Raw genomic sequence first — 13,655 nt, 5'->3', positions numbered from 1 at the left:
TGCCATGGGGAAAGAAAACTTGTTGATTAACTTATGTATAGGCAAAACTTCTTTCCTCCATTGGTATGTTTGACAGGACACCATGTGGCCTAGGCCTGTAGCCGCTAAGCACCTAGTCTAGCCTGGCCAGCACTCTGCTGAGAGCGGATCTCGAGCTTGTAGAGGGGCGAATGCAAGGTTGTCTAAGTTTCGCATGCTAGGACGCCTTCCAGACGAATTAGTCGCGCAACCTTGAGAGGGGTAGTAGAAAAGTTTGGACCCGGAGGTTGGCGCATAGCGAGGAAATCCCCCGAGCGTGAAGGCGAGGGTGTGGTCTGTCGAACAGGTCGGATAGCCTCTGAGCGTGGAGGTGAGGGTGTGGTCTGTCGAACATGTCGGACAGCCCCCAAGCGTGATTAAGAGCTCGGCTAAGAAAGCGAGAAGGTAGTAGTCTGAGGTTTCATGTGACGGTTTGCACATACATCTTTCTCATTTTGGAATAGTTTGCGCTTTTCTAGGTTTATACACACACACACATATATATATATAGGAAAAAGTGTATTTTTCATCCCCTAAGTATCACAAAGGTGTGACTTTCATCCCTTATATTTTAATCTGTGCAAATTAATCCCCTATCTAATTAAACCGATGTATTATTCTTCCTACCTCGGTTTAACAATGGTTTATACCATGTAAGCAGCTGATTAATCACTAGTACTTAGACACGTCAGCCAGCGGACCAACAGCTCCAGCAAGCCTTCCATTAATCATGCGCTAGAGTTGGCTGCTCAAGCCACATTGAATCAACCTCCAACACCACCAAATTGACCTCTGTTGTAGGCAAATTGACACCCACAGCAGCTGAATCGAGAGCTCCATCACTACGAAATTGAGCGCCGATGTGGACAAATCGAACCCGCCGCCGCCAAATCGAGCACCGCTGCAGCTGAATTGAGCTCAAACGTCGCAGCTTTAGCCCCGCCGGCCACCGAATCAAGCCTACTGACCGCAACATCTAGCTCCAGCGCCGCCGCGTCGAGCCCCGCTGGCCACCGAATCAAGCCTGCTGACCGCAACATCGAGCTCCCCCGTCGCCACATCGAGCTATGGTGCTAGGCATGTTGAGCAACAACAAGGGAATAAACGTTGTGGGATTAGTTAGTTTCCCGTCCCATCTCCTTCCTGGGTGTCTTGCTGCTGAAGAGTGGAGGAGAAGGAAAGGTGCTGATGTTAGCCGGTGGCACTGTGGCGGCGGCAACCATGAGCTAAAAAATAGGAGTAGGCACGGATTGCTTAACCAGGAGGTGCATGCTACTGCTATATGTCAAGAGCTTCTGCTTTGGCCTGCTCGATCTTCACCAACAGGTAATCAATAGCTTAGCTAGGAGTAGTGTTGTTAATTTGTGGATTGGGGAGCTCATGGCTTCAAGAGTACAGACTTTTTTCACAGTTGCCATGTGGCCGATTGGTCTTGATGCAAATGTATGCCCTTATCAGGTTAACATGATTAATAGAGATGTAAAACTCAGAAACACAAATTGAATAAGTCATACATATCTAAGATTCACAAAAGTAACAAAATAAGGAATTCCACAAAATAAAGATGGATAAAACACACAAATTGGCCATCTCAATCTTACAGGCATAGTTGTGGCAGGTTATTCTTTTTCTTCCTAAGTTCCTAAGTTCTGAGATGCGCATTAGCAGACTGCAGGTTGGAAGATGAGCATTGTCCCTCGGAGAGCTTGGTGCTGTCACTTTTCTTCCTCTTCTTTGTACCAACCTGCATAGTACATACTTAGATTTAAGTGTATTTAGGTAGGGAAAAAGGACATAAAACATGAAAAAAATTAACTAACCATGCTTTTGTTCTGTGATGGTGCTTTCGGTGGAGGGTTATCCTGTCCTGCACCTCCTCTATCTACAGCCAGGTGAGCTTTATATTTTTGCAAGTTCTCTTGTTGTGAGTAGTACATTTGCATCATTATACAGCTTTGCAAGTTCTCTTCTTGTGAGTAGTACATTTGCACCAGCTGCATTTAATTTTTGTTCCTACCTTTGATGACTTTGTCGCTTTAGGTTTCTCATGTCCTTCTCTTGTATGCTCTTTCTTAGGCCTTCCAGGAAGCTTCACATATCCTGGAGCTACAATTCTAGGTTTATCTGATGTTTGCCATTGTTGCATGCCCTCAACAGGTTCTAGGCAATGTGCATAAGTCCGCTTGAAATGTTCTACCGAGTAACAATTAGCCACATATGCATCTAGATTGTTAGTAAGCAAGTGTATGCATGATATAGCATGATGGCAAGGTAGTCCTGACAGTTCCCAGTATCTACAGCTACACTTTCTCTCATTCAAATCAACAGTATATCTATGAGTAAAATACTTCACCTCAAATTTGCCTGCACCATTCAAGATTGCTTCACAATTTGCAGTCAACTTGATGTATGAGTTTATTTTCTTGTAAATACTGGGACATATTAGCCCTGTCCATCTGTCGCACTTTGTCGTTTGTTCCTAGATGCTAACCATTACCTTCCTCCTAATGGTTTCTAGCATAGAAATGATAGGAAAAAATCTTGCTTCAACAATCCATTTGTTAAAGCTCTCATATATGTTATTGTCTACACTGTCACAGTTGGATCCTAATTTGAAGTAAGCTCTAGACCAGTGTTGAGAGGCTATTTTAAGGATAGCGTCAGCTCCATCTCTTGTTTTCTTTGCAAGCTTGGCCCTCGCTAAATTGAACAGAGGCACACTTGGTGCCTTTGCACATCTCCAAAAGAGTTTTTGCCATTCCTTTGTCCTGTAGGTTTTTCTCCAGTTAGCGTAGATATGCCTTGCACAGTTTCTATGTTCAGCCTGAGGTGCCCAAAAGCTCACAACATTGATAATGCCCTTTTGCTGGTCAGAAATTATCACCCACCCAATACCATCACTCACTAGCACATCCTTGAATAGCAGATAACAGAACCAATCCCATGATTCATTATTCTCCTTTTCCACCACGGCCCATGCTATTGGGTACATTTGGTTGTTTGCATCCCTCCCTAAGGTACACAATAGCTCTCCGTTGGTTGCGCCTTTAAAGAAGCAACCATCAAGGCCTATCACTCTCCTACATCCAGCCATGAATCCCTTCTTTATTGCATCTAGGCACACATAAATTCTCTGAAAGATTGATACTTCTTTATTAGGTTCAAGCTTGACAACGAGAGTTGATCCAGGGTTAGTTCTGAGCAGTTCCGCTTGATACTCATATATTTTGCCATACTGTTCCTTTGTTGCATCAAGCCACTTTAGCATAACAAGCTTCTTAGCTCTCTTTACTTTATAAATGCTAACATCAGCAAACATTTCCTCTGCAATATGAGATTTTAGACTACCTATCCTCCAACATGGGTTGGCTCTGATTAGCTTTTCATACTTCATAGCTATTCTTTTTGCAGTCACTAACTTGTTATCTTTCCTTTGTGGGCATGTGTGCAGATCATTGAAGGTTGTGATTTGCCAACTTTTAGATTTGGTTGTATCAGATAGAAGGCATGTCCATGGGCATGTAACCCAATCACACACAGCTCTAACCCTCTCTAGGTCATCCTTCTTAAATCTGATTAGTTTCCTCTCATGAAGTCCATAATTTATGATTGTCTCCTTGAATTGTTTCTTATCAGTAAATTTCATACCCAAAGAGAACTGTGGCACCTCATGATTTTCGCTGAACCTAGGATATCTTGACTCTCTTTTGACAAGGTGCCCTTCATCATCTATTTCATCAAATGAATCATTAAAGTTAGGTGAGTCTTCATATACACTGCCATCCATCTTCATTCTCATCTCCTACCATGTTTTTCGATCCAACTGATAACCTCTCAAAATAAATCTCATCTAGGTGCTCATACTTGCCTTCACGAAGCATCTTCTTATACTCCCTGAATTTTTCAGTGACAACAGCTCCCTCATCATCTTCTTCAGATGACGATGAATCACCATCCACATACTCACTGTCACTGCTCTCTTCATCCTCTTCTTCGACCACCTGCACAATCTGTTGCTTCTTCTTAGCTACAGTCCTTGTACCATTCTTTGACCTTGACTTTGGATTGTCATAAAACTCATTACAATTTATTGTCTCACTACATCTGACTTCAATTAGTGGAGGAGTAGGCACAACTGGAGTAATCAGGTTGCTTGTAGCCATATTACCACCACTAGATTCAACATATACCTCTGCATAAGTCCAGTCCAGAATGGTATTCTTCATGAGTTCAAAGTTTGTATCATCATATAACAACATGAATCCATCACGCATATCCCTATCGGGCATTAACCAGTGGAATCTCATGTCATTTGCCTCCTGACCAGACACCTCCCTGAAATGCCCTCTAATCTCTTTTAGAGACATCTTGTTGCGTTCAATATATATCAACTCATCAGACCCACCAACGTAGCTGACATTGCCACCACTACTCACAAGATCGCCATCCAAATGAATATGAACTGCTTGGTATTCGACATGATCCATCTCTACCCTACATGAAGATGTATTCTAGATGGTCACGACGAGCCGGCCATGTTGATGAATAGAGGATGAACACAACAAAATATAAAATGAGCAAACAGGAGAGCTTACCAGAAGAATTGTAGGCTTAGTGACGTGAATCAATTTTGTGCATCTGCCGTCGCGTATGTATGCTGCCGCCGCCGCCGCCATCTTCACGAGCACTCGCGCACTAGGGTTTATGTTAACCACCGTATGGCTCGATTCAATGTGGCTTGGGCGGCCCACGCGAGCGCACGATTAATGTCAATGTGGCTTGGGCGGCCCACGCGAGCCCATGATTAATGGAAGGCTTGCTGGAGCTGTTGGTCTGCTGGCTGACATGTTTAAGTACTAGTGATTAGTCAGCTGCTTACGTGGCATAAACCGTTGTTAACCCAAGGTGGGATGAATAATGCACCGGTTTAATTAGATAGGGGATTGATCTGTACCAAGTAAAACATAAGGGATGAAAGTCACACTTTTGTGATACTTAGGGGACGAAAAATACACTTTTTGATATATATATGATCTTAAACTTATCTTACAATTTTTTTACACTGGAGTATCTATTAAAGAAAGATTGCTCTTGGATATGCAAACATTGGTCAAACGGGCTAAATGTTGTGAAGAAAAATATTCGAAGAAGAAGAGGGGAAATCATACAAGATAATCCAGAGAAATGGCTTCGGATGCCATCTAGAATACAAGAATAAAAAGCGGCACAATCTATAGCCTTACAAGGATGATGCGACAGTTTTCGCCAATAAGAAGCTAGTAGATAATTGACTTCCCTTTGTTCAGTTGCATTGACCTTTCACGCAAGCTGGCCGCCACTTTAGAACGTTCGACTAGTTTCACTTGGAGAAGAATGTTCTACACTACTGTGTATTTGTCAAATTAAAGTCAGTTTGTAGGCAAGCTGAGAGCTGCAAACGTCGTTATCGGAGGCCCCAGGAGCCAGAAAGATTTGCCGAGGAATCAGCTACAACTACAACCACCAAATCCGCCAGCTCCACCTTGTTTGACGCAACGTGTTTGTGGCTTTGTGGCTTTTCCACACATCTACGTAACCCATGGTAATAGAGCAATGTTATATAATCAATACTATATTTTTATTTTATTTTTTCATGAAATTCTCTGGCACACATGGATCCACGGTACTATAAAAATATGGTAGATGTACCAAGCTGTCAGTTAGGAACTCAAAGTTATATTATTAATACCAGCCCAGTTACTGTAGGAATGCCTTTATAACCTTCACCGAAAGATGGCCTGTTGTTTTTCTTAGTATGGTAGACGATCCATATTCTAGAGGGTCAAAGGGGAGGAAGCCTTGCCACCACCTCGATCTATCTATCTTATAATCTAGATGATCAAGAGAGAGTAAACCTACTCACCATCTTCCTTTGTCATACATTTTTTCACAAACACCTATTACCATACTCAAGCTCATTGTATAGCCACTCCAAGAAATTTAATCATTTATCTTGGCTTCCTCTTAAAAAAGGTTGCAATTGAATCAATAAGCTTAATAATTGTCCAATTTTTGCCAGTACCAATGATACTATATTGCACAGGCATAAAAGCCCTAGCACATTTTTTTTATAGAAAAAGGATAATATTCCGGCCTCTGCGACTGCACACAGCCATAGCCCTAGCACAGGTAGCACATTTTTATTTTTATTTTCACTGGTCGTAGAGTCTTAAGGTTTGAGATGTAATGTGACAACAGTAGGAGCAATAAGGTAACAAGCAATATGAAAACATGGGAAAAGAAGATAAAACATCGTTGACTATTTTGTTTAGGAAGATGTTTGAAAAAGAGAACGACTACTTAGGGAATTTAATTGTTTGGTTAAGAATGAAATGGTACATTGTGCCTGTTAGATCCAAAACCCTTTTATGTGTGACGTCCATTCAACATTGAGATATAAATTTTGATTTGGTCCGTTAAACATGAACTCTAAAGCAACCATTTCCATGAATCTGAATTATCAAATTTATCCACTTTACTTCATTCACCTTAATTGCAACCGTTTTGTTGGACTTGACCCGTGTGGTTAGAAGTGAAGTTTGTTTGTGCCGTCGTGAAACAAACGGTTTCCAACTTCATCATAGTTGAAAATTAAACTAAAGAGGAGTTTGAAAATTTGGCTTTTCTTGTGGGGCAAATAAGGACCGGCACGGAGCAACGGTGGTAGAACGGGTTTCCGATTCTCAACCCTAGGCGGTTAGGCGTCCATCCCTGTCGTCGCTATCCTCGGATTTGCCTTGGCTTCTCCCACTTTCCCATTCTGTGAAAGGATTCCTATCCGCAAAGCCTGAGCGCCCCCGTGCGGAGCGGCCGTGCGCCTCCGTCGTCCTCCTCGTCCTCGTTTCTTCCACCCCGCGGCCATCAGCCAATCCGCCACGGCCGTGCCAGCCAGGCGAAAAGGCCGCCTCCTTTCCTTTCCCTTTCCCAGCCAGCCTTTGACCGCAGAATTCCCGCTCCAACCTTCCCTTCCAGCCGAGCGAGCCCCGTGGCATAAATATACCTCTTCTGAATACCATCCGCGTCAAAGGGGAGAGGGAGAGGCGAGCTCCAGCTCCCCGCGAGCCTCAGCCCTCTGGAGACCTGCGCGGTAGCGGCGGCTGCTAGTGCTACAGGCCGGCCGGGGAGCAATGGCGGCGGAGTCGCTGTCCAGTTTCTTGGACATCCGCGCGGCGGCGCCGTTCCTGGTGGCGGCGGTGGCCTTCTACTTCCTGGTGGAGCAGCTGTCCTACCACCGCAAGAAGGGCCCCCTGCCGGGCCCGCCGCTCGTCGTGCCGTTCCTCGGGAGCGTCGCCCACATGATCCGCGACCCGACGGGGTACTGGGACGGGCAGGCGGCGCGCGCCAAGAAGTCCGGCGCGGGGCTCGCGGCGGACTTCCTAGTGGGGCGGTTCATCGTGTTCATCCGCGACTCGGAGCTGTCCCACCGCGTGTTCGCCAACGTCCGCCCCGACGCGTTCCACCTCATCGGCCACCCCTTCGGCAAGAAGCTCTTCGGGGACCACAACCTCATCTACATGTTCGGCGAGGACCACAAGGACCTGCGCCGCCGGATCGCGCCCAACTTCACCCCGCGCGCGCTCTCCACCTACGCCGCCCTCCAGCAGCGGGTCATCCTGGCGCACCTCCGGCGGTGGCTCGACCGGAGCGCCGCCGAGGGCGGTAGGGCCTTCCCAATACGGGTGCCCTGCCGCGACATGAACCTGGAGACCTCGCAGACGGTGTTCGCGGGGCCGTACCTGAGCGAGGAGGCGCGGCGGCGGTTCGCGAGCGACTACAACCTCTTCAACGTCGGGCTGATGGCGATGCCCGTGGACCTGCCGGGGTTCGCGTTCCGGCGCGCGCGGCAGGGGGTGGCGCGGCTGGTGCGCACGCTGGGCGAGTGCGCGCGGGAGAGCAAGGCGCGCATGCGCGCCGGCGTCGAGCCCGAGTGCCTGGTGGACTTCTGGATGCAGGACACGCTGCGGGAGATGGAGGAGGCCGCATCGGCGGGGCGCCCGCCACCTGCGCACACCGACGACGAGGAGATCGGCGGGTTCATGTTCGACTTCCTCTTCGCGGCGCAGGACGCATCCACCTCATCGCTCTGCTGGGCCGTCTCGGCGCTGGACTCCCACCCGGACGTGCTCGCCCGCGTGCGCACCGAGGTGGCCGCGGCCTGGTCGCCGGAGTCGGGCGAGCCCATTACCGCGGAGAAGATCCAGGAGATGCGGTACACCCAGGCGGTGGCGCGCGAGGTCGTCCGGCACCGGCCGCCGGCGACGCTGGTGCCGCACATCGCGGGGGAGCCGTTCCAGCTGACGGAGTGGTACACGGTGCCCAAGGGCGCCATCGTGTTCCCGTCGGTGTACGAGTCGTCGTTCCAGGGGTTCCCGGAGCCCGACGCGTTCGACCCGGAGCGCTTCTTCTCCGAGTCCCGGCGGGAGGACGTGGCGTTCAAGCGCAACTTCCTGGCGTTCGGCGCCGGGCCGCACCAGTGCGTGGGGCAGCGGTACGCGCTCAACCACCTGGTGCTGTTCATGGCGCTGTTCGTATCGGTGGTGGACTTCCGGCGGGAGAGGACGCCGGGGTGCGACGACCCCGTGTACATGCCGACCATCGTGCCCAAGGACGGCTGCGCCGTGTACCTCAAGCAGCGCTGCGCCAAGTTCCCGTCCTTCTGAGTTCCGAGCCGTAGGCAGGCAGGTCCCCTTGTCCTCTTGCTCCTCTTGCCCCTGCTGCCTGCCATTCCGTGTCTCTCCATTTTTCTTTTCGATTCCTTGGCGGGGCAGGTCGTGTCCGTCGCTGGTGATGATGATTTGTAGGTTGTGGTGTTGGCTTGCTCGTGTCTGATCTGTGGCGGGGACACTCCATTCAATTATTTTGTTGGCAATTGGGTTAGGTTTGGTTGGGTTGGGACTGTAGCTTTGCTCTGCTCTACTAGTGCTCTGCTCCGCTCGGGGTCCCTGTCTGTCCAGTGCAGACTCCACACCCCAGAGGTGGAAGGAGATACTAGCACAAGCACCGCACTGTGTGGATGAATAGTACAACAACTGGGTTGGTGACTGCATGTGCGGTGTACTGTTGGCTGGTGAGCGGAGCTGGCGCGTATATCTGGCAATGATGGTCGATGAATTTGGCAACAAAAATAGGTATCGTATGTGGACTGTGTACGCGCGCACTGTTCCTTTCATCGTTTCGTGCTTGCTGTTTCTGCTTGGATTTCGTGGAGTGTATGGAAAGCTGGAAGCTTCCAGTTAGCGTCCACTGCTTGCGGTTAAACTGCGTGAAAATGGCCCGTAGTTTGTTCTGTTTATGGCACGTTTGACTAGGCCAAATATGCTGTTGCTGCTTCCTTAGCTTACCTGCTCATGTCTGCAATGAATTTTGTCGATGATTTTTTGGGGAAAAAAGAGAGCATCTTTTTTTTCATGGCAATATGTCGTGATTTTGCCAATATATTGCTGCTTCTTCCTTCCTGTTTAAATTCATGAGTTTGGATGCAGACATGTATAGCATTGGGCCATGGCGATGTGTGGTTGTTCCTTCCTTTTGTACGTGCCTCTTACATCATCCGTGTAGTTATGCACAGCCTACCTGGCTGGAGGTAGGTTCCTCCGAGCTATGTTGTCCACTTGTCCTCTTGCATAAGTCGGGAAAGGATGGCACATTTGTACATTTGCACTATTTGCCCATCACCGTGGAACTCTGAAAATCGGATAAGCTCCTTGGCAAAACAATGGGAAAACCTCAGGTCCGCAACCTTTGGCTTCAGCTGGCACGGCTGTTCACTGGACCACTTCTATTGTAACTACCGACCCGAGATCTAAACGGTAGGATCGGGAGCACGTGGTCGCCGGGACGGCCCATGTGTCCAGGTGCCTCTGCCTGGAATGAGATGAGATGAACAGCAGAGCAAAACCAATCATCACCATCTCCCCTTTCCGGTGTTCCCTTCGCTTCTTCCTCTCAATGATTCTGCGTTCTGGCCATCATCATGGCGGCATGGCCTCATTGGCGTTGCGCATGGGATTTTTGCCCGCGTTTCACGCCCTTCACGTGTTGGCCACTGGCGGCGACCGCACGCAACGCAAACCTGCCGGATGCCGCGCGCCGCCCTTGCTGTTCTCGATCGGAGCTCGTTGTCCCCGGAGGCCGCAAGCGCAGCAGCAGGGCTCGGGCGCTCGGCGCGCTGCTTGGGAAAGTGAAGTCGCGGCCCGGCGCTGGGCACAGCAGAACACGCGCCGTGTGATCAGAGCTTTCGCCCCGTGCCAGCGTGCCTCCGCGCCCCAAACGCCCGAAGGCCGAAACCCACGCGATCGCGCCGTATCCGCGGGTGGTGAGTCGTTGCCGATGCCGCGCGCCCGCCCGAAGCGCCTTGGAGCGCGCCGGCCGCGCTGGTTGATGAGGCTTGGCCCGTGCCCCCCGGCCCCAAAACGCCCGAAACCCGCGCGCCGTAGCCGCGGGACCGTTCGTTCGTCTGGCCCCCGGGCCCCAGTAGTAATCTAGCCGTGCGTGCGTACGCGAATAAGCGACGAGTCAGGGCCTGGTTATGGTTGCTTATCCATAAGCAACTTAAAAATAAGCAAATAAGTTACTTATAATTCAAACACTCTGACTTATAGAGTTGCTTATAAGTTGCTTATGCATAAGCAAATAAGCAACTTTTGAGTTGCTTATGGTTGCTTATGGGGGCACTTTACTCCTCCTACCCTCATTCTCTCTCCTCTCTCCCCTTTCTCTCTTCTCTCTCCCATCACCACTGCCTGGCGCCGCTTCCGCCGGCCGCCGCCGCTGCGCCGGCCGCCTCCGCGCCGCCCACCGCCGCTCCCGCCCGCTCACCGCCTGCCTCCGTGCCGCTCGCCGCCGCTCCCGCCCGCCGCGGCCGGCGCAACGGCGCCGCCTGCTCGCCGCCCGCCTCCCGCCGCCGGCCGCCCGCGGGATGGGATGGAGGGAACCAGATAAGCAACCCAAACCAGATAGGAGGAGCTGGGTAATTATTAGGGGTAGAGGAAAATGGGATGGCAGGAGCAAATATGTCAATAGCAATCATATAAGCAACTCAAACCAAACACCTAGAGCTAAAAATAAGCAACTTAAGTTGCTTAAATAAGCAACCATAACCAATCAGGCCCTCAGGCAACGAGCCGCGCGAGGATGCACGTGCACCGGCGGGGTCTGGCGATCAGCGCTCGGTGAACGGCTCAACGAGGCACGTGACGTCCGGAAGCCTGCGCTGCGCCGGCACCTCTTTGGAGTCGACTCGAGGAGGAGCTCCGATCCGTATCCGACCTGTGCGGACGGCTCGTCCAGAGTCAATGTTCCAGAAGTCGTTGTTCAGTCAGCCAGCCCAACGGGATACCGACCCATTCCGCCTCGCGCGTTTGTGGATTGGACTAGAGAGAAGCTTAGCGGTTGGTCCCATGATGACACTTGATGATAGACCTCGACCGGTTGGTACTTATGTGGACTAGCAGTGGGCACAGTACTACCCGGCGTACCCGCAGGAATCAACTACAGTTCCGGTCCTAATGAGCCCGTACCACGTCGCGGTCCTGCTCGATCGATCCACCCCCGGGAAGCAACGCGCGGCCCGACGAATCCGTTCGTACGAGGAACCACGCGGCGGCGCACGCGCGCGCGTGCGGTTTGATCGATCGGCCAGCGTCCAAGTCCAACCGCGCAGCGGCGGCTGCCTTGTCCGCGCGCGCCGCGGAGGTCGTTGGCCACGCCCATCGTACGTCGTGTGATATCGACGGCCGTTCGCGCGGTACGTGTCGCGTGGCACCTCTCTTGTTGGTAACGTGCCACCGTCGTCGCCCACGATCGACAGTCAGTTAGTCCAGTGACAGATTCATGGAGGCCGGCTGATGACGAGCTGACAGCACGGTTGGTGCGCCGTCGCGATTGTATTGTATCGTTCCCAATAGCATCACAAGTTGCATATATAGCTGGAGGGATCGGAGGCGTCAAGTTACAAGCGAGAGGATCAGGTTTCTTTTAAGTTTTAATGATGGTATCAGCATTCCCTTCGGTCCTCATCTCCATGTTTCAGGTAAGTTCAAGCCATTTTTTGAGCACGTTTCGTGCAGCAGTCTCGTTCCAGTTTGTGTGCACGAGGACGAGGGAAGAACACGGCACATGCACGGTGGTTTTTTTATGGATAGCAAGAGATTTACCAAATAAGTGTGTATGTGCAATCCTTGCATAAGTGTGTCAGTGTTTCTCGCGCGTATAGCCTGCTCGATCGACGACGAAGACCCAAAGTTCCAAAACACTCCGATTCGATTGGCGGCCGGCCAGGATCGGGATCCAAATCTTATCCGCCGGTTATCCAATGATCGTGCACTAATTTTTCTCGTCCCGTGCGTCCTGGCATGGCAACCTCGCGAGCCAACCTCGCCATCACCACGCGCGTACGTACGTTTCTGGCAGTGGTTCCCACGTTGCGTTCCCGTGCGCTGCCGCTTCGAAAGCAACGTGGATTGTTGCCCTCAATCGAAAATGGAAAAGAAAACAATGCGCATTATATTACTAGTGTATATCTATATGTGTGAGGTCGTATATATATATTGTCTTTCAAAGAAGAAATGTGAGGTCTCGTATGGCTACAAGGCTAGCTAGCTAGTAGCTACTACGTGTGCCTGTGCGTGGACAGCGATAACGCAACCTCAAGTCGCTTGATCTTGCAACGATCTGGCCGTTGCTTGTTTGGATCCGGATTTCCTTCATTTCTGACGTGTCAGATTTGCATTCGATCCGGATGCGCATATAATACAGTACATAAAGTCGTCGATGACGTACAAGAGAGAAGTCGCTCAGGGTTGAAGAAAAGATCCCAACGCCATCATATTTTTTTTTGCTTTTCTCGATCAGTACTTTACTTTGAGAGTCGTCACCACTGATCCTAGCTGCAGTGTTTGTTTTAAGTAGTGGTATAACATATGGAATGAAACTAGCCCTGTGACTAAAAGAATGTTTGCACGTCACGTTCTCCGTTGCATAAAGCAACATTACAATAGCCCCTGTGCCGCCGCTGTGATGAACGATGATTTGTGAAAGCAGCACACGCATTGCACTACTATTATATCCAAACGCTGCAATGCTTATTTGGATCCGGATCTCCTTTCTGACCTGTCAGATTTGCATTCGATCCGGCTGCTTATGATACAGTATATACAAATAAAAGGTCATCGTTGACGATTGACGAGAGAGGAGGTCGAAGAAGATCGCAAGGCCACCATGTTTATTTGATCGCCTGCCTGGGTCGTCACCACAGCATCATCACCTGATTGCAAATTTGCAATGCGTATGCCAAAGTCATGGTTCCTCGGGAAAGAAAAGGACAAAAAAAAAAGAAAACACCCTCCGATCATAGCTGCAGTACTATAACTTGCAGAATAAGAGGATTAAATTAAATTAAACCAGTCCCGTGACTAAAAAATATTTGGACATCACGATCTCCATTTCATAAAGCGACATTGCCCAGCTTCTAGCAGCCTGGATGCAATGCACACGTCACTTCCGGTCCTTGGGGCTGAACTGCCAAGGTGACAATGCAATGATTGGGAGCAGATGGTTTCTGAGGTGACACTAGAGCTGATCCAGAGCTGGAGGATTGA

The 13,655-nt window shown here is 50.0% G+C and overlaps 1 protein-coding gene and 1 pseudogene across 1 annotated transcript; one reads left to right on the top strand and one right to left on the bottom strand.

Annotated features, from left to right (window-relative positions):
- Positions 1-1,963: 1,963 nt before the first annotated feature.
- LOC140222792 (uncharacterized) lies at positions 1,964-3,010 on the bottom strand (annotated as a pseudogene).
- Positions 3,011-6,734: 3,724 nt separating this feature from the next.
- Positions 6,735-9,232, top strand: LOC117858509 (cytochrome P450 710A1). Its single transcript, XM_034741580.2, has one exon. The coding sequence runs from the start codon at positions 7,185-7,187 to the stop codon at positions 8,715-8,717; it is 1,533 nt and encodes a 510-aa protein (XP_034597471.1). The 5' UTR covers positions 6,735-7,184; the 3' UTR covers positions 8,718-9,232.
- Positions 9,233-13,655: the final 4,423 nt, after the last annotated feature.

The sequence above is a fragment of the Setaria viridis genome, chromosome 5, assembly GCF_005286985.2.
Source record: "Setaria viridis chromosome 5, Setaria_viridis_v4.0, whole genome shotgun sequence".
NCBI classification, from domain to species: domain Eukaryota; kingdom Viridiplantae; phylum Streptophyta; class Magnoliopsida; order Poales; family Poaceae; genus Setaria; species Setaria viridis.
Note: the sequence above shows the minus strand (reverse complement) of the source record. Positions and strands in the feature narration are given on the sequence as shown.